Source organism: Phacochoerus africanus, chromosome 11 (assembly GCF_016906955.1).
Source record: "Phacochoerus africanus isolate WHEZ1 chromosome 11, ROS_Pafr_v1, whole genome shotgun sequence".
Lineage (NCBI taxonomy): Eukaryota > Metazoa > Chordata > Mammalia > Artiodactyla > Suidae > Phacochoerus > Phacochoerus africanus.
The window spans coordinates 1026447-1048428 of NC_062554.1; the positions used below are offsets into that span (position 1 = coordinate 1026447).

Genomic DNA, 21982 nt, shown 5'->3' on the forward strand with positions numbered 1-21982 from the left:
CATGATGGGGAAATGGTCTTGAAAATGCTCCTAGGAAGGGGATGCTTGCTGCAAAACAGCTTTGGTGGCTCCTTGGGCTGGAAGCTGGGCCGGCCAGCAGGCCTGGGTCCGCCGAAGTGCTGGTGGGGAGCAGTGTCCAGGGCTTTTGGGAGAGGAGACCAGAGGGGCGGCGGGACAGTGGAACCCTCCATGGGAGGTGCGACTTCTCAGGGTCGACATCCAGTTCTGGACTAAACTGCGGCCGCACCCCGCCCTTGCCGAAGGCACACATTGAAGCCGGGTCCCTCAGGTGGCTGTGTTTGGAGACAGGGCCTTGAGGGAGGCAGGTTACATGAGGTCACCGGGGAGGGGCCCTGAGCTGATGGGGTGAGGGCCCCTGTGGGAGGCGCCAGGGGAAGCCCTACCCCCTCTGTGGGAGGGCAGTGAGCAGCGGCCGGCGCCAGCCTGGAGGAGACCTCCGCAGAAATCAACCTGCGGGACCTTAACCGTGGACGTCCCAGCCTCCAGAACGGTGAGAAAAGAAAAGTCACGCGGCCCATGGTATCTCATTACGGCCGCCCAAGCAGACTATTTCACCCCCTGCCTCTGAGGAGCTCCTCCTCCTCCCACTTGGCAAAGGGCCTGAGGGCGAGCCGTGGGGCGGGGCCTGGGCAGGGGGCGGGGCCTGGATGGAGGGGCGGGGTGGGCGGGGCAGACGGAGCAGTGGGTGGGCTCTGTGCGCTCCTGGCCCCTGGGCTGAGCGCAGGTGGACCCGCTGGCCCCCGGGGCAGTGCGGGAGGAGGGGGGAGCCCAGAGGCAGAGAGACGCCCTGGGAGCCTGGAGGAGGCCCTGGGGTCTCTTCGGAGGCCGCGTAACTGAAATTGGAGGCAGCGGGAGCTCGGCTGAGAGCCGGACGGCGCCCGCGAGGACCGGCGTTTGCAGCGGCAGCGGCTGGCATCGTTGGCTGGCGTTGGAAAGGCGGCCCGGATGCAGGAAAACCCACAATGGGACTGCCTGTGCCTTGTGGCCTGGAGCCAGGAAGGGGCCTCACGCTTGGCCTCGGGGGAGAGGAGGCGGCCTGTGCTCTCCTGTGTCAAAGTCACAGCCCCTTCGACAACGGCCATCGGAAGGCAGGAGCCTGGGACGTGCCCGGGACAGAAGCAGCGCGGGCTCTTCCGGCTCAGGACAGCCTGCCCTTCCAGGGACGCCAGGCCCCACGTGCTGCCACCTGGGCCTCAGTGGCCTGGATGAGCTCCCTGAGAAGAGGGTCTGCCCCAGAGGCGGTGGGGCCAGCGGAGCCATGGGGCCTGAGACGGCCCTGGGCTCGCGTGGGGAGGCCGCCTCCTGCCTTTCTTCCCGGCCACGCCTGGCCCCAGGCGGCCCTGGCCCAGTCACCGCCCTCCTGTGCGGGTCCTGCCGCCCACGCCTTTATCCGCTGTTCCCAGTAGGGCAGCCGTGAGGATAGTTTAGCGACATCACCTGGGACGCTGTCTCTGCATCCGCGTGTGGCTGGGCTTTCCGCGTGGTCCCCACACCCTCCCGCTGTGGCCTGACTCTTCCCTCGCGAGTCCGGGCTGGCCTGTGACTTGCTTTGGCCGGTTGGACGTGGCAGGAATGACTGACTCAGGTCGGTTGGGAGCTGAGGCTTCCCGAGGCCTCCCGGGCTTTCATGCCGTTCTTGCGCCTTTGCCTTCTCTTGAGAATGAGCTGGGATCAGCCTCCTGGATGATGAGTGACCACTGGCAGGAACCCAGCCATCCAAGCCGAGCCCTCAGCCAAGGTCAGTGAATGCCCTCGAACTTGGGCCTGCCTGGGGTCCTGGGGGGAGGGGCACTGGACTCTGCAGTTGCCAAAGCACCTGCTGTGCAAACCCCTGCTCTGGGGCCACCGCCCGCGCTGACCCTCAGGTTCCTGCTGAGCCCTCGGCCACCTCCAGGCCAGCCCTCATCTTCCCGAGGGCCATGCAGGCTCCTCAGGGTGACTGGCCAGCGAGAGGGGCCGGTGCCCAGGCCGGGCTGCCGGGGTGCTTGGCCCGCATGCTCTCTGCGGCTACCAGAGCAAGCTCATTTACACGCGAGTTCGGTGGCCTTTTCCACAGGGAGGCTTTCAAAGTGCAGGTGTGCTCTTGGCTGTGCGAGGCCATCGTCGTGGCCTGCAGTGGTGACCCTGCGTGCTGCTGGAGGCACTCGGGGAGGTGACAGCCTGTCGGAGTCATGCAGGCCGTGGGGGCCAGAGCAGTCACCCTTCCCTCCGGGCTGTGGGGCTGCCAGCAGCCAGGCCGCGTGAAGAGCAGGCCTCAAAGCCCAGGCCCAGACCCAAAGGCACACGTCCGCAGGTCCCTCTTCTGCGTGCGGGTGTTGCCACTGGCTGCTGATTGGGAAGCTGAGGTTGCAAGGTCCAGACTGGGGCTGGACCCAGGACGGGCTGAGAATGCCAAGTCCGGCCGAGTTTCCCCTCCCTCTCTCTCACCCACTCCTTCTCGGGCCAGAAGTCAGCCCAGGTCAGAACCCCCAGATCTGGATCTAAACAACCTGCCTGGGTCACCGGGACCCACAAGATCACTTTCCAGGGTGGGGCTCCTCCCCCCGCTGCAGTGGCCCCATGGTGTCCACAGAATTTGGCCACAGAACTTGGCCTGAACTCCTTACAGGGTCAGGGAGCTCATTACCTCACAGGGCAGTCTGCTCTTCTGTGTGATGCCAGCCATTAGAAAAGACTCTGTGACTCTAGAAACTTCCTCCATCCTTTCTCCCTGTATCAGTTTCCCAGGGCAGCAGAAACAAATTATCACCGAGCCCTTAGCTTAGAACAACATAATTTATTCTCACAGTTAGGAGGCCAGAAGTCCAGCCCAGGCTGTTGGCCATGCCATCTCTGAAGCCTCTGGAGGAGGGTCCTTTCTTGCTGCCTCCAGCTTGGTGGCCCCTGGTGCTCTGTGGCTTATGGCAGCACTGCTGCCATCTCTGCCCGTCGTGTGGCTGGCTCCCTGAGTCTCTGTGTGCTCTCCTCTTACAGGGATAGCAGTCAGCAGGATTTAGGCTATGATGTAGTCCAGAGCCTTCACAGGTGACATTGCACAGAGCCTATTCCAAAGACGGTGTCATCCTGTGGCTCTCCGTGTGGCCCTGAATTGTGGGGTGTGTGGGGCACTACTCTGTTACCACCCTCCCCTGCTGCCCATCCCCTGTGCCCCGCCCCCCTCCCCCCCCACCGCGCCGCCAGCCCACAGCCCCAGCCACGGCCCCGCCTGGCCTCAGCACCAGGCCCTGCTGCTTCCCTTACTGTCCTCTCCGCCCAGTGCCAGGCCTCCAGACCCATCTGCGCCTCTCAGGGAGTGAGACTCCCCGAAAACACGGCCTTGGGGCTTGAGCCCAGCCTCCGGCCGCTCCTCAGGGCTGCGCACACTCGGGGCCTGGGTGCCTGAGGTCAGGACACCTGCTCTGGGGCTTCTGGGTTCTTTCTCCAGCCCTGTGTGTCACATGAGCTGCCTCGTCGCTTCCATCTTCAAGGCCGGCTCTTAGTTTTGTTAATGGAAGTGCAGGCGCTGTGTAATATGTTTCGTTGTGCAGGTTAGTGATTTACAATTTTTCAAGATTCTACTCCATGTAGACTTATGATAAAATATTGGCTACATTTCCCCCGCTGTGCGATGTAGCCTCAGGGCTTATTTTGTACCTAACAGTGTCTGCCTCTAATCCCCGCCCCCACGTCTGCCCCCCCTTCCTTCTCCCCGGGGGTCCGCTGCATCTGTGAGTCTGTTCCTTTTTTGTTACATTCACTAGTTTGTTGTATTTTTCAGATTCCACATGTAAACGCTATCATCCAGGAATTGTCTTCTTCTGTCTGACCTATCTCGGTTAGAAAGAGGCCCTCCAAGTCCATCCCGGATTTGGTATATGGGCACATTTCATTCTTTTTTATGCCTGAGTAGTACTCCGCTGTGCAGGCGTGTGTGTGCACATGCACACTGTGTGTGTGTGTGTGTACCTCACATCACTGTCCACTCATCAGCTCACGGACACTCAGGCTGCCTCTGTAGCTTGTACGTTGTAAAGAATGCGGCTGTGAACATGGGCGTGCACCTATCTTTGGAATTAGTGTTTTGGGGTTTTTCAGATACACACCTAGGAGTGGAATCGCTGGGTCACGTGGTAGTTCTGCTTTTGGTTTTTTGAGACACTTCCGTGCTGTTTTCCGCGGTGGCTGCAGCAGGTTGCGTTCCCACGGACAGTGTGCGAGGGCTCCCTTTGCGTCCCGTCCCCGCCAGCCCCTGTTGTCTGTGCTCTTTTCAAGGACAGCCATTCCGACAGGTGTGAGGGGGTCGCTCACTGTGGTTTTGATTAGCATTTGCCGGGACGAAGCGTGATGCGGAGCGTCTTTTCATGTGCCTCCAGCAGTTAATTTTTGACCCAAAATTCAGGATGTTGCATTTGCCCCATGAGGTCCCGTCCTGAAGCTCTGGATGCGGTGCTGCTCCCTGAAGCCCCCCTAGGGGAAGGCACCGGGGACCATTGTAGAAAGTCTCAGCTTCTGAGGCCTTGGGCCTGAACAGGCTGTTTTTCTGTTCCCCCTTAGCTCTGCTCTAGGCACCCCCAAGCCAGCTCCACCCCCAGATCTGGCCCACAGGAGCGGCAGGAGGCCTGGGCTGGCTGCCTCCTGCCCTCACTGGCCACAGCTGTGGCTGGAGCCCATGGGCTTGTCTGTCCTTAAAGCGGAAGGGCCCCGACTCAGAAATTCAAGGTCACCTGCCCCTGTTTGGGGTCCTCACTGAAGAAAGCCGAGACCCAGGACTGGGTCTGAGAACCGCGCTCAGTCCGCAGTTCTGCCCACAGCACGGCTTGTGCCAGGCCCCAGGGTTAAAGCCCAGCCTCTCAGGCTGAAATGATCCGTGAGGCCTCCAGAGCGAGTTAGACCAGCCCTGGGCCCGAACCCTTGGCTGCCCAGGAGGCCATCTGCTTCTCTGCAGGTCCTGGCCTTGCTGGGCCAGCCTCTAAGGAGTCTCCAAGCTCTGGGAGCTTAGAGTTTGCAAAGTAAGAAATTGAAGTCAGGAGTTCCCGCCATGGTGTAGACTCAGCAGCGTCTCTGGAGCTCTGGGACGTAGGTTTGATCCTTGGCCGGCACACTGGGTTAAGGATCCGGCACTGCCACAGCTGCAGCTGAAGTTGCAGCTGAGGCTTGGATCCGATGTCTGGTCCGGGAGCTCTGCGTGCCCTGGGGTCGCCAAAAATGGAAGGAAGGAAGGACGAGGGAGGAAGGAAAGAGAAAGAAAGAAAGAAGGAGAGAGAAAGGAAAGAAAGAGAGCAAGAAAGAGGGAGGGAGGGAGGGACCGAGGTCCACCAGGCGGGAGCCCAGGCCTGAGCTCCAGCCGGGGGCTCTCCTCCCCGCACAGGCCGGCTGCACCCTTGCCTGCTGGGGGCGCAGGAGGAGAGGCTGGGCCTGCTGGCCAGCTCCGTCCTCCTCTCAAGGCCCCTCCCCCATCCTACCCTCTGTGCCCAACAGTCTTGCTTTCCACACAACCTAAGAAGCAATTTCGGGGGTTGCCATCGTGGCGCAGTGGGTTAAGAATCCAGCTAGGATCCATGAGGACGCAGGTTCGATCCCTGGCCTCGCTTCATGGGTTAAGGATCCGGCATTGCCGTGGGCTGTGGAGTAGGTCACAGAGGCAACTCGGATCCCACGTTGCTGTGGCAGTGGTGTAGGCCGGCAGCTGTAGCTCCGATTGGACCCCTCGCCTGGGAACCTCCATGTGGCAAGACTGCGGCCCTAAAAAAGCCAAAAAGATAAAAATTAAAAAAGGCGGTTTGGTCAGGCAGGACTTGCCCACCCAGCCCTCTGGAGACCCCTCCCCACGCCTCATGGGTTAGAAGATGCGCCCCCCAGCCTCTCCGGCTGCCCCTGGGGCCCAGAGGGCCCAGTCCCTGCAGCTTTCAGTCTGCGCCCTGGTCAAATCAGTGCACCTCTGCTGGACTTTCTGATTTATATGTTTATATGACTAATAAATATATATACACAATGTATAAAAGTCAAACACCACAAAGAAATGAAAAAAGGGAAGTTAAAAAAGAATCCCCTGGAGTTCCCGTCGTGGCGCAGTGGTTAACGAATCCGACTAGGAACCATGAGGTTGCGGGTTCGGTCCCTGCCCCTGCTCAGTGGGTTAACGATCCGGCGTTGCCGTGAGCTGTGGTGTAGGTTGCAGACTTGGCTCGGATCCCGCGTTGCTGTGGCTCTGGCGTAGGCCGGGGGCTACAGCTCCGATTCAACCCCTAGCCTGGGAACCTCCATATGCCGAGGGAGCGGCCCAAGAAATAGCAACAACAACAACAATAACAACAACGACAAAAAAAAAAAAAGAATCCCCTGAGATTTTACCTCGCAGAGGTAATACTGTCAGCGTTCTGGTGACTTGAAGGCACCTGTCCCCGGAGGCGCCTGCCTTCTCGTCGCTGTCTCTCAGTGTGAGTTGGTGTAAGTGTCACGTCAGAAACGCGCTTTCGTGACCTGCAGCTTTGCCCAAACCGTGCAGACAGGCCAGTGGCCGCCGCAGCAACTCGCGGTCTGCGGGGCCGCTGGCGCGTGGCTGCCCGGGGGGACCATTTGTCCCACAACCAGCCACCCACGTGTGTGGAGCTTTGGGCACGGAGCTCCTTCAGCCCCGTGCTCGTCTGCTGATTCGCCCCTTTCCTAAATGCCGGGTGGGGAGTGGCGGTCAGGGGACATGTGCATTTCACGTCCTCATCCGACCGCCTGGCTCCTGGGCGGCGGGGCCTCCCTGGGGGCCTGAGATGAATGGGAAGCTGCTGTTCAACAGGGGACAAGTCCAGCTCGCCGGGGCTCCTGGAGGGCAGGGGCCAGACTTCCATCTGGGGGCAGGCAGGGCTTCGGAACCGGAGGGGTTCATTAGAGAGCGCGGAGAAATCGAGAAACACCCTGGGATGCTGACAGGTGCTAATTTCTTCTTCAGCGTCCACAGCGGCTTTCTGTTAATTAAGAAGAGAGAGAGCCCAGCCGAGAGAGGGCAAGCGGGGCTTGCTGGCACAGGCAGCCGGGGCAGGCTGTCCCTCCAGGACCTTTTGGTATGAGGGTGCAGCCGCACACTGCTTGACCTCGAGGGTGCGGGCCGGGAGCAGCCTGGCCCTTGGGGTGCTTCCCTGTGCTGGAAGCAGCTTTGGGCCTAGGGCAAGCGACCTGGCTGGCCCCCGAGGGGCCTGGGGGACCCTGAGGCCCGTTTCCTAGGGACCCCTTCCACGCGCTCGTCCCTGAGGCTGGTGGAGGAAGTGAGGCCATGCCGAGGTCGGCAGAGCAGGTGTGCCTGTCGGGTGTGCTGCGTGGGGAGGAGCCTGCCCTCCATTCCGGGGCTGCAGGGGACAGTTACAGGGCGGAGACCACCCCATGCCCTTCTCTTGTCCACCTTCATGTCATGCTCACGGCCTTCCTCGCCGCAGGGGCCCGCCCAGCAAAGCCGGGGCTGGGCGGCCGCTCCGGTCTGGGTCGCTCTGGACAGCGCGGGGACACGGGAGACAGCCTGCGTGTGTGCACCTGTGTGTAGTGCACAGGTGTGTGCCCGGGGGGCCTGTGGGACTGTGGGTGTGTGTCCATCATCTTGTCCACACGTGCGCTGTGCGTATGTGGTGGTGTGGGTGTGTGTCTGTTGAGTCCTCATTGTGGCACCTTCAAGCTGTGGGGCTTTGGGCAAAGCTACTAAACCTCTCTGTCTCATTCTCCTCATCTGTAAAGCGGGAGTAATGACAGTGCCAACTCTGTAGAGCCGCTGGGAAGATTATGTGAATGTGACACTTGGAACACTTAGCCTGGAACCCCCTGCCCTCTTCTGCTACTCCATTGGCTTGGTGAACTCCTATGCATCCTTCAAAACTCAGGTGAAGGTCAGGCAGCATCGGCTCCCCATCAGAGTGCAAGGAGATCTACCCTTAGAGCCCTGGGGTCAAGGGCAGAACCTCAGTCCCCGAAGAAGCAGAGAGGAGCCTCTGCCACCTACCCCGCACACAAGTGGACAAGGAGGCACACATCCCCGGGTGTGTGTGCAGTGATGCAGGCAGACGCACCATCCGAGCGGATACGGAGGTGCACGTCCTTTGTGTCCTTGGCGCTCGGTGACCTGAGACTCGCGCCCGCAGTGCGACGTGTACAAACATAAGAGAGGCAGAATTTACACGCACACACTTTGCACACGTATAAGGCACACAGATGGGGCGTAGCACTTTGCGCCGTATGCACAATTTGCACTTGATACACATAAACGTTTGTATACACACAACACACACACAGTGTGCCTGTGGACACACGTGAACCAGTCCAGGAAGATCTTGCTGTTTAGACACAAGCCACACAAGGATAACGAGCACACCAGCTTGTACCCACACGCCAGCGCCGACTGGCCGGCACTGTCACCCTGGGGAAGGTCCACCCCGAGCCAGAGCCCCTCCCTTTAACCTTCAGCGCTGAAGGCTGCAGGGGATCCGCAGATGGGGAATTAATTGGTGTCATTAAAACGTGGCGATGATAATGGCTCCCCATCGATCCCAGTGGCAGACGTGTGGCCACCCTGAGGTGGAGCCGGGAGCCGGGACTGGAGCCAGGCCGCCCACCCGGACCCCTCGCTTTTGGTGGCCCTGCCAGGTGGCCCGGTTGTGTTGAGGCCCCACCTTACACGGGTCCCTCAGCGCAGTGGGGAGACAGAACGGAGACCCGGAGTGGGAGAAGCCCACGGTCACAGGCCGCTGGGGCTGGGTGCCTGCGCTGTCCTTGTTCCCATCCCCCACCCCCACCCCCCGGAGCGGAGGTCTCTCTGTCTCAGCTTGCCCTCTCGGGGCTCTGCTAGCTCCCATGGGGCTGGCTCCCTTCCAAGTCTCTGCCCTCTGCCCCTGGGGCCTTCAGTGGGCCCAAGACCCTGAGATGGGCTCAGCCACAGTGAGAAGGATGAAGGCATCAATCAGAAATTCCTGCTCCTCCACCTTGCTGCCACCTCCAGGAAGCCCTCCCTGACAGCCCATCCCCTTGGGTCCTCGAGTCCCCTCTTCTGATGCTTCTGCAGCTTTTACTCCTTCCCAGGCTTCACCTCATGGAATTGTAGTATCTGTTTACTCCTCTCCTTCCTGCTCCATCACCTGATGTAAGCACCTGATGCAACCTAGCTTTGTAGCTGCTTCAGACTTAGCCTGGAACAGGCAAACGACAGGTGCCGAATGAACGTTGAATAAATGGAGATAGACTGAGACACTCGGTCAGAGCTGAGAGCAGAGCTGGAGGGACCAGCAGGGAAGGGTTTGGTGAGCATGCCCCCAGGATGCAGGGAGAGAACGGGGGTGCTGGGGTCTTCCAGACTTGGTCTGGTGCCCAGTGTGGGGCAGGGTCCTGATTCTCTGGGGTTCCCTAGAGACTCTGGGGCCCACCTTCCTCTCTTGGAGCCAGAGCGCCTCCTTCTCTTGGGTCCCTGGAGGAGAGGAGCCCATGGGAGGGTAGTTGAGGGTCCTGCAGCTGGGGGCACTGCTGGAAAGTGGCAGTGGGCAGGTGGCTGGGGAGGGGACATTTTAATGGAATCCAAGGGCTAGGATTCAAGCTCTGAGGTTTCAGACATGGGCACAGGGGCTACTCATTCCCAAGGCCCCCCTCCACCAGCCCTGAAGCCTGGCTGGGGTCAAGCCCTTGGCGAAACCCCCAGACTCCCTGGTTGCACCGAATTTGTTACTGTCAAGGCATTTCCAGGGCTGCTAATGAGCTGTCAGCTAATTATGAGAATTGAATGGGGCCGCCAGGCCGGCTGAGCTTTTCCTGAGAGCTTCTGGGGCATCAGAAGGAGGGGGGCTTCCCGCCTTTGGTCTTTTAGCCCCACAACCCGATTTGACCTCTGCTCCATGTGGGAGGCATGGAGGTATTTTCCGGTCAGGGGAAAGAGGAGGGAGCCCCCCTACCCCTGGAATAGGGCAAGCTCTAGCCCCGTAGCTGAGAGGGCTGACCCTTGGCTGGGCAGGCAGGTCTCTTGGAGAGCAGGTGACCTCAGGCAAGTCCCTGTGGATCTAGAGTCTGTCTTCCTATCTGTGAGATGGATCTGGACGAGGGGCAGGCCCAAACGAGGAGATATCTCCAGGTCTTTCCTCCCATCTCAGTTTAACTTTGACCCTGTGAATCCTCTCTCTTTATGAATGTGGCTCATAATCCCCAGTGCTGTGAGGATGGGGACTTGCCTGGGGTCACATGAAATAATTGGTGAGGCTGGGTAGGAAAATCTTTAACCAACTAAAGCGAGTGCCTGTGTAGACAGAGACAGGTGCAAGGATAGTCATGGCAGCCTTATTCATAATAAATACTGGGAACAACCCACGTGTCCATCAATAGAAGGAGGAGCAGATACATTGTGACACAGTCGCACAATGGAGTAGTACACAGCAGTGAAAAAGAACCCACTGTTTATATAAGCAGGCTTCATTTTACGTGGGTCCAATACGCGCAGATTTCAGTTTACGTAGTTAGATAGTACTCGTTTCCTAATAAACAGTTCAAATCTTACTTACCATGTTGGATTAACTGTAACTACGTAAACCACAGACTTCTCTGCTAGCTCTTCAGATGGCCGTGCCAATAGCAGGTGCACACGGTGATCTGTGACCCTTCGTGTCGCTTCTTTGGGAGTCTGCGGGTGATTAGCCACTGGACACTGCTGTTCACGTCACCAACGGACAGCGGCGTGCCCAGCTGTGCCGCCGCCTCCTCTCCAAGTTCTAAACGCAAGCAACACCTGACAAAAGGCAACACGGGGAAGAAGGTATTAGTCACAGAGGTGAAAGTACAACAAAGAAGTGAAGGTCGATGAGGATCCAAGTGCAACTTGAATCAGACGTACGCGCGGCTGCAGAAGAGAGAGCGCCTCGCGCGGATGCGACGAGGCCACCGCTGGGCGCTGCGCGTGCAGCCGCAGGCACTCAGTGGGGAATGCGGTGGTGACAGAAAGGATGCCACGTCCCAAAGAGGAGCTTGCAAAAAACGTTGATGGGAGAAACTTCCAGAGCTATTTCACTGTGCGGGAAGAACAGCGTTAGAAGCTGAGCCAGCCCGGGAAACAGCAGGGCAGTTTGCCGAGGCCCAGGAAAGAGGCACCGGCGGGGAAGGAGAGCTCGGTTCAAACTGCTCTCGATGAGCTTCTTCAGAAAGACGCGCAACACTGACTTTTAGTGCTTCAGCGACAGGGTACTAGGTGAATATTAGTGCTGCTGTTTTTCCATTTCCCTCTGCATTTATAACCAACAGTAAGAGAGTCTTTAATGTTTTGATTAAAACTTTGAAAAGTCAAGAGTTCCTGCAGCAGAAACACATCTGACTCGTATCCGCGAAGATGCAGGTTGGATCCCTGGCTTCGCCTGGTGGGTTAAGGATCCAGCGTTGCCGTGAGCTGTGGTGTAGGTCGCAGACGCGGCTCGGATCCCGTGTTGCTGTGGCTGTGGTGCAGCCTGGCAGCTCTAGCTCCACATCGACCCCTGGCCTGGCCTGGGAACTTCCGTATGCCGCGAATGTGGCCCTAGAAAGCAAAAAAATAAAAATAAGAAAGTCGAAACGTCACAGAACAACCGTCATGGTCCCCACTGATTATCAAGACGGCTTTGCTTGACGTCCGCCAGCCTAGTCACGCCGCAGGCCTCATGCGAATCACGGCTGGTACGCGCAGCACGGGTGCAGTGACGCCGGAGGAGCGGAGAAGTACGGCCTTTGTGACTCCGTTTGTATCAGTGCAGGGCAGGCAGTGCACATGCGTGGGGATGGAACCCAGGGCAGCGGTTCCCTGCCCGGATGCAGGGCTGCTGGTGTTGAGGCGTCAGGAGGAAGGCCCCTGAGGACTGGAAAACGTCCCTCCCCATGTGCAAGGGGTTGTTCCAGGACCCCCCCTTCACACCAGCAGCCAGGGATGCTCACGTCCCTTGTAGAAAAGGGGGCGGCATTTGCATGACCTGTGCACATTCTCCCATGTACGTTAAGTCGTCTCTGGATGCCTTTTTATGCCTGATACAATGTAAATGCTGAATAAGTCGCCGTACATGCTCGATGTAAATACTTGTCAGCGTGTGGCAAGTTCAAATTTTGCTCTTTGGAACTTTCTGGAATTGCATGTTTCTGAATATTTGCCAGGCTTGAATAGTTTGAATCTACAGATGCAGAGGCCGCGCACACAGAGGGCCGACTACATTCTCTCTGTCCACTTGGGTGCTGGCCCCAGGTAGATACACGTTTGTAAAAATCTCGTCGAGCCGTGCTTCGTATTTGTGTTCTTTGCTGTAAGACAGTCCTGATGTAGAAAAATGTAACTGGAGAAATTAGGTGACTGTGCCTTGGAGTCTGATGCGTCTCTGAGCTCTAGGATTGGACAGTCTGACGTGACGGCTCTCCTGCTCTTCCAGGCTCTTCCCTCACCGGATGCCCACGGTCCAGCCCTCTTGGCGTCCGCCTTCCTGTCTGGCCCCTCCTTGTCCGCGCTACCTGGCTGGGGGTGGCATCCTTAGCCTGCGGGGAAGAGGCCGGGCCGGGAGAGGTCGGGCGGCGGAGCCCCTCAGGGCGGATTTGGGTCTGATCCCCACTCGAAGGGAGCGACGCAGTGTTCACCCCTTTCCAGCTTCCCGATGAGTCTCCCTCCTGGAGCCGGGGACTCCTTACTATTAGCCACAAATGGCATTTTGAAATGGCTTTTTTGGGGGGGTGAACCCCAAAGACATTGCTAAGATTTACATTTTCAAATACATGCTGACCTTTTTTTCCTCTTTCTTTGAGTTCATCTGTCATCAGTGTATAATTGAATCAATATATTTCCCGATCAGCCCCAAGATTGAATAAGGTCACGGGGCGCCGTGTGTGGGCATTAGACATCATTATTTCACTCGGAATGAGCGGTCGTGGCACGGAGCATTCCGGGCGCCAAATGAAATTCTATTAGATTCTATTACACTTTTACAATTATAGAGACGTTCCAATATTACAAGGGGAAATGAAGTCATAATAAAAAAGCCCAGAGGTGTATTACAGAGAAATGGGCACACTATTTTTCTAGTTAAAGTCTTGATGGAAGGAGCTTGACTGGCTCTCGGTTGCCAGGGTGTGACCTTGTTTGGAGAGGCCCTCAGCAGCGCGGCCGGGGGTGGTCAGAGCCGGAGCCAGGGAGCCAGCTCGGCCTCTGCAGACCGAGTCCAGCTCCCGAGGCCCGGGAGACAGAGACATGCTCTAGCAGATTGGTGCACCCAGGGCAGCAGAGAGGAACCAGATACTGAGCCGTTCTGGGCGGGGTTCCCAGGGTGCCTGACAGAGCAAAGGGGCCCAGCAGGCAGGTGAGAGGGCGCTGTGGCACGAGGGGCAGGGGCTTAGGGCCTGAGGGCTTGGGGCCACCTGCCCCTGCTGGACGGCCATTGTATCATGTGGGGCAACACCAGCATCTTGGAGGGGCTCACTCCCTGCCCTGGAACACCCCCACACCCTATACGCCTGTACTGAGCCAGGCAGGGTTCCTCCCTGCTGTCCTGACTCGTGGGGTTGGGGGCGTTCCACCCTGTCCTGGAGCCGAGGAAGACGGGGCCCAGCGGGGTCGTCTGGTGGGGCTTCCTGAGGAGTGAGGAAACCAGGCCTTGACGTGTTGGAAGGATGCGGGTAAAGGGATCGGGGAGGGGGAACCCTGAACCCCGGTGGGAGCAGGGCCCGTGTGATGAAGCCCGGGGCTCGCAGGAGCCTGGTGTCTGGGGAGCCAGAGCGACGGGGCTGCGGGTGGTGGGGCGGGGCGGGCAGAGGGCAGAGGCTGGAGAGAGGGGAGAAGTCTGAGCCTCAGCCTGGGGGACACGCTGGTGGGGGTGGGGACAGCCGCCCAGAGGTGCGTCTCCTCTCGTCGTGTTCAGTTCATCGCCTTCCTCTGGAAGCGCTTCTGCAGCCGCTCCCAACGGCGCCTTCGGTGGATGTCCTTCAGTTCGAGGCTGATGTCTCAAGATTCCGGTCAGGCCGTGCCCTCTGGGCGGAAATACCACCGACGTGCTGTAGGCTTCTCACCGCCTCCTTCTCACCGCCTCCTGGGGGCAGGTGCTCCATGCCCCAGGCGCCCAACATTCGCCTGGGTCCCTGGGTGCAGGCGGCGTCTGCCAGGCTTCTCCGCTGTGACGTCACTCCTTGTCCCTTCGTGCCGAAACGCTGTGTGGAAAGCAGGCTGAGACCAAGAGACGTGCAAAGAGAGATGACCCTCCTTCGATGCAGAAGTGGCGTGAGGTGAGCTCCCGGCTCCTGGCGGCCGCTCTTCCCAGGCTGCTGGGGGGCTGAGCAAAGGAAGAGGGAACATGGGTCCCGGCGACGGGCAGATCACGTCCGCTCCTGGGTCTTTGCTTTTGCCTCCTGCCGCCCGTTTCGTCTCCGTCTCTGTTCAGAGCCGTGTGTTCCCATCGACGCCTCCAGTTCTAACTTTCTCCCCTTCCTTGTTTGTCACCCCCACCCCCGGCCGTGTGAAACGGGGCTCCCGTTAGCCTCTATACATTTATGAATTGGAACCCCGTATGTAATCAGCCCCCCCCCCCCGCCGCCACACACCCCGGTCCCAGGAGCCTTCCTTGCCCATGTTCCCGTGCTCTCACCCACCGAGATGGACCCGCCTGCCACGTGGACCTGCTCGGGCTCCGACAGGACACCTGCTCTGGGCCAGCGTGCCCCCCCCCCCCCGCCCACCCCCAGGGCAGACACTGACCTGCTCGGCCTCCCCTAGTGGCTTGTGGGCAAACCTGCAAGGAAAGGAAGTGGGGAGGAGGGGAGGGAGGAAAGAGAGGAAGGGGAGGAGTAGACACTCCATTTAAAATCCCTCCCCCGGAGTTCCCGTCGTGGCGCAGTGGTTGACGAATCCGACCAGGAACCATGAGGTGGCGGATTCGATCCCTGCCCTTGCTCAGTGGGTCAAGGTTCCGGTGTTGCCGTGAGCTGTGGTGTAGGTCACAGACGCGGCTCGGATCCTGCGTTGCTGTGGCTCTGGCGTCTCTGGCGTAGGCTGGCAGCTACAGCTCCGATTCGACCCCTAGCCTGGGAACCTCCATATGCCGCGGGAGCGGCCCAAGAAATGGCAAAAAGACAAAAACATAAATAAATAAATAAAATAATAAAATCCCTCCCCCTTGCCGGCGATGGGAGGCCACCCCTTTGGCTGCGGGACCGAGTGGCATTGCCACGTTGTAGACCTTGGGACATCAGGCTGGGCGGTGGCTCTGCTTGTGCGCTGCCCTCCTCTCTGCTCCTCAGCCGCCTCACCCACAGAGCACCTGCCTCGCAGGTCAGTGAAAGCACCCTGCGCTCCAGGCCCAGATCACGCCGGGCCTTGGGGGGGCCCTGCCCCAGGGCCTTGTCCCAGCGCCTGCCACCCCCTCACCGTCCAGCCTGCCCCTGGCTGTTGTCGAGGCAGAAGTACCTGGACAAGCTTCCAGTCCATCCGTCCGCCCTCCTGCATTCACCACCAGGCCAGCCTGCTGAGCGCCTGCTTCCCGTCCCCCCGGGGCTGAGTCCTGACGGGTCTGAACTGGGGCCCAGTGGCGGACCTCAGGCCCTGGCCGTGGCTGGAGCAGACCTCCTGGCATTGACCCAGGGGCCACCTGGTGCCCCACCCACCAGTGTGTGGGGGTTGGGGGGGTGGCTATTGGCTCAAGGGGGGGTCTACACAGCCACCCCGGGTGTGTCACTCCCAGGACTCAGACACGTGCTCCCTGGGCTGACCCCTCCGGGGCCCCTGGACCCTGAGGTCTTCCTCCTTGTCTCCGAGTCGGGGCTCCGTTGCAGGACAGGCAGTGCTCAGCCGACTGCAGGCGGCCCACGGTTCATCGGTGGAGAAGGCCTGGGGCAGCTGTGTCATGAGGGAACGTCTGGGCAGAGTCTAGGGCCACATGAGAGGGCCAGAAAGAAAGGTTGAGTGACACCAGGAACCGGGTGGGGCGGCGCGTGGAGACCCGGCCGTGGCGCCTGGGCCTCGGGAAGCCCGCCTTCCGCGGGGAGAGCAGCCACTCCGGCCAAGTCCCTGCGGCTTTCGGCCTTCGATCCGCACGCGTCTCTGGGCGGTTCCTGGTGTGGAGCCCTGGCTGCACCTGAGCCCTCCGGGCTGGCAGCCCTGCTAGGAGCTGTGTGCTTGATGCAGAGGTGACTCTGGGTCCCCCTGAAGGTGGCAGTTCTATGATGCCCGCGTGATGCCTGCAGCGGGCACTGCAGTGGGGAGGGGGCTTGGGCAGAAGCACGGGATGGGGGGTCAGGGCCTAGCCCCTGCCGCTGCCACCGCTCAGAGCCCGCTTCGGGCTGTGCCCAGGCGCGGCGCTCCAGGCTGGTTGTGCGTTAGGAGCCCGGTTAGGCGGGCAGGGTGGCGCGGCGCCGCCTCCTCCTCCCGACAGACATGTATATTAATAGCTGGCACTTACTGAGCCAAATATGAATATTCATCTTCATTTATATTTCAAGGCCTTTCCTCCCGAGGCCCGCGGGGCTGCGACCAGCCGCAGCCCCATCACGGAGCTGACAGGCCGCACTCCTGGGCCCTGACTCGGGCTCGCGGGCGGGCGCCCAGCTCCCCGCTGTCCGCAAACCCTCATTAGGCGCGGGCCCGTGAGCTGCAGGGAATGTGTAATCGCCGCCGCTAATTAGCGAGCCGATGGGGCATTGAGGGCGAGAGGACGAATTCTTTAAACAGAGGACGGGAAACTTGAAGAGCTCTAATTACTTGGAGCAGAGTTCATTCTGGAACTTGGGAGCCAATGAGTCTGATGACAGCCCTGCCCGGAGGTGGGGGGGTGGGGGGGAGGTGGGGGAGGCACGAGCTGCAGGCCAGCCCCCAACACCTGGCCTCTGACGGGCAGCCCCGTCTTTTGTCCCCCCACCCCCAGCTTCCTGGCCTGGGGCCACCTTGGGCTCAGGCTCCATCCCTCCAGTGTCTCTCCCTGGCATGGGGGGGTCGTCCCTGGGCACTGCCAGCTCCACCAAGGGCCTTGGCTCTGCACGGACAGCCGCCACTGCCCAGAACAGTGGGTCACGGTCCAGCCATCTGACAGCGGACGACACTCTTTCCCGGAGCCAGAGGAGACGGGGCGACTGGCTCCCCAGACCCCCAGGCTGGCGCTGACAGGGACTGTATCCCACGGGGGTGCGCTTAGAGCTCCGGGCAGCAGGACATCCTCCAGAGTCCCCCAGGTGCGTCACTGCAGGCCTGGGGTCCTGCGAGGCGGCGGGGTGACCTGGGTGCTCCCGGCTCCTCCTCTGCCTCCCCCAGCTCCAAGGCCACCGCCCCCTCAGGGGTCTCCTGCGAACCCCTCTCAGGAGCACGTGAGGGCCGTGAGGAGCGTCTGTCCTTCTGGCCCAGTGCAGGGTCCCCATCAGTCATCCGCCCGAGAGCACGTGCCTCCACCCTCCCCTCCCTCTAGGTCCAGAGCCACCCGGGTCTCCCAGGACAGCTATGGGCAGGAAGGGTGCCAGGCCCAAGGGCACCGGTGGACAGGGGCGCTCCTGGGGGGGCTGTCCTGCTGCAGTTCCCACTGGGGTGAGCGTCGCCCCTGACTGTTCCTGGAACGTCTGACAGGTCCCTTTCCCCACGGACACCCCTCCGCAAGGACACCCCTCCTCCGTTGGCACGGGGTGTGGCCCCCCCAGCGGTGGTGGAGGCGTTTGGTTTCTTTCCTGGCGGCCTTGACTCTGCTGCTCAAGGGGAAGCTCCTGAGCCAGCTGCACTTTCAAGGCCTTGGTCTTCCCGCTGGAAGCCTGTTGTCAGCCCTTTCTTTGCGGTCTGGCTGCTACTTTGCGTGCGGACGAGTGGTGGTGCTGGCAGTGATAGCTGTGTTGGCAGCAAAAACTCCCGTTTACAGGTGCTTCCTACGTGCCAGCTCGAGCCTTGGCACCTCACACGTGTTACCGCATTCACGCCCCACGGTACCCAGAAGTGGGGGTGGGCATTGTTTTTCGAGCCCCCTTTTCCAGCCGAGGAGATGGAGGTTCAGAAAAGCCTGGTGCCTTGTTGTTAAGCAGCAGGGCAGGGATGGCTTTGAACTCCAGTCTGTCTGGTCCCGAAGCCTGTGCTTCTCACCTCAGTCCCCCACTGCTCCTGGAAGCCCAGCCAGCGGGGACCCAGGCGGGACCGGGAGAGGAAGGAAAGTCCTTGGGTGGGTGGAGCCGAGGGGGTTGGGGACAGTCGTGTCATCCCTCGGGGCCCCTTGAGGGACCTGAGGGGAATCTGGCAGCCGTCTCCTCCGGATCTGTGCCGTTGCCACTAACGCCACGTGGCTCTTTAAACAAACTCACCTTAAACAAAATTGCAAATTGGGTTCCTGCATCACGCCAGCCACCTTCCTGTGTTTGCTGGTCGGATGTGGAGGGTTAATCTCTGCTGTCAGTCACCGCGTTCTGAATGCCAGGGGCCTTGCCAGCTTGGGTAGGACGCCGACCCGCAGACCTTCCGGAACCTTCTCCCCAGCGCCCTCCAGGGCCTCGGAGCGGGAACGCCTGGCAGGACAGGAGGGAGGGGCTGTGGGGGCAGGCGCGAGGGCCCCACTGGTACACCTGCCTCTGCAGCTCCCCGTCAGGCACCAGCGCCGTGTAAACCCGCGCTCGCCTCCTCCCGCAGCCGGCAGCTCTGCTCTTCCCTGCAAGAAGCGACCAGAAGCAGAAGCATTCCGGCTGCCCCCGGCTCCCTCTCCTCTCTCGGCATGGAATCTGTGCCCAGCCCTGCCAGGCTCTGCTTCCAATTAGGGAAGCGAGGCTACAGCCCCGCAGGGGTGGCGCCCGGCCAGCAGCCCACCGGGCCACCTCCCCGCTACTCAGGTCCCAGTTGACACGGGGCCTGCCTGGCAGCGCTCCCCCGGCTCCGCGGCCCAGCTGCTGCTCCTCCCCGGGCAGGGGCTCAGCCGTTGGTCGCAGCACGTCTGAGACCATCTGGACAGGCAGTGGGAGCCCGTGTTCACAGCGTTAGGACTTTCTTCTGGCCCCCAGACCGACTGCCAGGAGACAGAGCTCCTGGATGTGGGGTCACCTGTGCTGGGCGGGACGTGGGGCGGGAGCCGGGCATGGAGCACCTTACACCCAGGTGCCCTTAGGCCTGTGCCTGCGGGTGTTCCGTGTGGGGAGGCAAGGGTGAGGGCGGGGTGAGGAAGGGAGACCAGGCCTGCGGGTGGAGTGGAGGTGGGAGCAGGGTAGGAGGACTGGGAGGTGGCTCAGGCCGGGCCTGGCAGGGGTTTTCCATCGCTGATGCCACCCTGTCCTTGGAGCTGACCCATGTGGAGGGAAGCCAAGGAAGGCAGGGGCCCAGGCACAGAGAGCTCGCGCTGTTCGAGTCCCTGACACAGGGACTTGCGCAGGGAGGCCAAGCCGAAGTCCTGGCGTTTGAAGCAGAGAAAGGTTTGTTGCAGAGCCCTGCAGGAAGACGGGTGGCCCATGCCCCCCGATCCCCAATCCCAGGGCTTTTAAAGGCCAGGTGAGGGAGAGGCTCCCAAGGCGTGTGGTCAGCTCTCTGGTTGGCAGGTGCTGAGGCTCCGCAGATGCCCCGGCTGTCAGTCCTTAGCCGTTAGAAGGTCTGGGGGCTCCTGCTCTTCATCCCCAAGTAGTTCATTTCCTCCACTCGGCAGAGACTGAGCATCTGAATTACTGGGGACTGGGCCTGAGCTCCTGTTATCGGGGTCCTTCAGAGAGGAGCTGCAGCAGAGGAGGCGGGGACAGTCTGTCCCAGGAAAGCCCCGCAGGGTCCAGCTCGGCGACAGTCTCGTCACGCATGTCACTCCAGGTTTGTAGAATGCCTCCTCTCGGTTTATCCCCACAGCTTTGAGAAGCAGGCAGGGTGGACTCTCATTCCCATTTTACAGAAAGAGAAAACTGAGCCCCATGGTGGGGAACTGACTTGCTCAGGGGCCCACAGGGTGGAGGTGAAAGCTTCCCAGCCCATTGCGCCAACATATTCATGTTTTTTCAGATTCTTTTCCCATGTAGGCCATTACAGAACATGGGCTAGAGTTCCCCGTGTGATACAGCAGGTCCCCCTTAACCACCCACTCCATATACGACGGTGGGCACGTGCCAGTCCCAAGCCCCAGGTTCATCCCTACTCCATGCCTGTCCCCTTAGGGAACTGTAAGTTTATTTCTGCACTCCGCGAGTCTGTTTCTGTTTTGTAAATAAGTTCCTTTGTATCATTTTTTAAGATTCCACATGAAAGTGATATCATATGTTTGTCTTTCTCTGACTTTACTTAATATGATCATCTACTAGCTCTATCTTTGTTCCTGCAGATGGCGTGATTTCATTCTTTTTTATGGCTGAGTAGTATTCCATTGTATAAATGTACCACATCCGTTCATCTGTTGATGGACATTTAGGTTATTTCTGTGTCTTGGCTGTTGTGAATAGTGCTGCACGGTGAACACTGGGGGGGGGGGCGTGTTACCTTTTCAAATTATGGTTTTCTCGGGATAGATGCCCGAGCATGGGATTGCTGGATCATACGGTAATTCTATATTTAATTTTTAAAGGAATCTCCATACCGCTCTTGCACTCATGTACATTCCCACCAACAGTGCAGGAGGGTTCCCTTTTCTCCACACCCTCTCCAGCATTTATTGTTTGTAGAGATTTTGGTGGTGGCCATTCTGACCATTGCGAGGTGATACCTCATTGTAGATTTGACTTGCATTTCTCTAATAACTAGTGGTGGGGAGCATCTTTTCATGTGCATTTTGGCCATCCGTATGCCTTCTTTGGAGAAATGTCTATTTAGGTTTTCTGTCCATTTTTTTATTGGGTTTTTTTTTTTTTCCTTTGATTTGGAGCTGCATGAGGTGTTTTTCTATTTTGGAGATGAATCCCTTGTCAGGTGCTTCATTTGCGAATATTTTCTCCCATTCTGTGGATTGTCTTTTTGTTTTGTTTATGAGTTCCCTTTACTATGCAAAAGCTTTTAAGTTTAATTAGGTCCCATTTGTTTATTTTTGTTTGCTGTAGTTTATGTCTGAGAGTATTTGGCCTATAGTATCTGGTCTTACACTTAGGTCTTTGGTCCATCTCGAGTTTATTTTTGTGTCTGTTTTTAGAGAGTGTTCTGATTTCATGCTTTTATGTGTAGCTGTCTGATTTTTCCCAGCACCACTTGTTGAAGAGATTGCCTTTTCTCTATTGTATGTTCCTGCCTCCTTTGTTGTAGAATAAGTGACAATAGGTGTGGGTTTATTTCTATGCTTTCTGTCTTGTTGCATTGATCTCTATTTCCGGGCTTGTGTCAGTACCATAGTTTTAATGACTGTAGCTTTGTAGTATAGTCTGAAGCCAGAGAGCCAGGAAATGTTATTTATTGCTAAAAGGACCACATTTGTTTCCAAATGGTATGGATTGGGGGCTGTGGCTGATGTTCATTTGTTTTAATTTGGAGTTTTAGGGAAAATGGCACAGACGAGAGAGTTTGAATGAGCTCTGTATAGTTTTGAAAACCACTCTGAAGAAATTTGGTCCAGGCTGCAAGGATAAAGAGGTCCTCTCAACACCCCGGGCCTCCAAGGGTGACAGGCAGAAAGCAGCAGGAGGGGGACCTTTGAACTAGATTAACGTGGAAAAGGGCGTCCTTCTTGGACAGGAGTTTCTCTGGAGGAAGGTACTGAAGAGGGGGAGCTTCAGCCCTGGGGGACTCTTCTCTTGCTGCTTGGACCTCGGCCCTACGCTGTCTGTGGTGCCTCTTTTGTGAACGAGCCGGAGCACCAGGCTGGTCATGACCCAAGGTGGGGAACTAGGAGGGTGAATTTTTGGCCGAAGCGCGAGGGGCAGCCTGGGGTTACTCAATGAACGTCCGGTTCGGGGGCCTCCAGACCCGCCGCTCTCCAGTGGTCTTGCCGGAGGGGCCTCGGGGAGCAGGGCACACAACTGTCTCCACCGGCCGCTGCCCCCACCCCAGGAGGCAGCCGCGCCCCCACGAGGTAGAGCGGAAAGTCAGAAGAGAACAGAAACGGGGTGCTTCACCCCCCCTTCCCCTCCCCAGACCTTCCTCTGACCA

At 59.1% G+C, this 21982-nt stretch overlaps 1 protein-coding gene across 2 annotated transcripts in view; it reads left to right on the top strand.

Annotated features, from left to right (window-relative positions):
* The first annotated feature begins 728 nt into the window (after positions 1 to 728).
* Positions 729 to 21982, top strand: part of LMO1 (LIM domain only 1) — a 139628-nt gene continuing 118374 nt past the window's right edge. The window contains exon 1 of one of the 2 annotated variants that reach the window (XM_047752343.1): positions 729 to 1759. In XM_047752343.1, the coding sequence (XP_047608299.1) occupies positions 1594 to 1759 (166 nt within the window). In that variant the 5' untranslated portion in view covers positions 729 to 1593. The remainder of the gene's footprint in view (positions 1760 to 21982) is intronic. The other variant, XM_047752347.1, reaches the window with a different exon arrangement.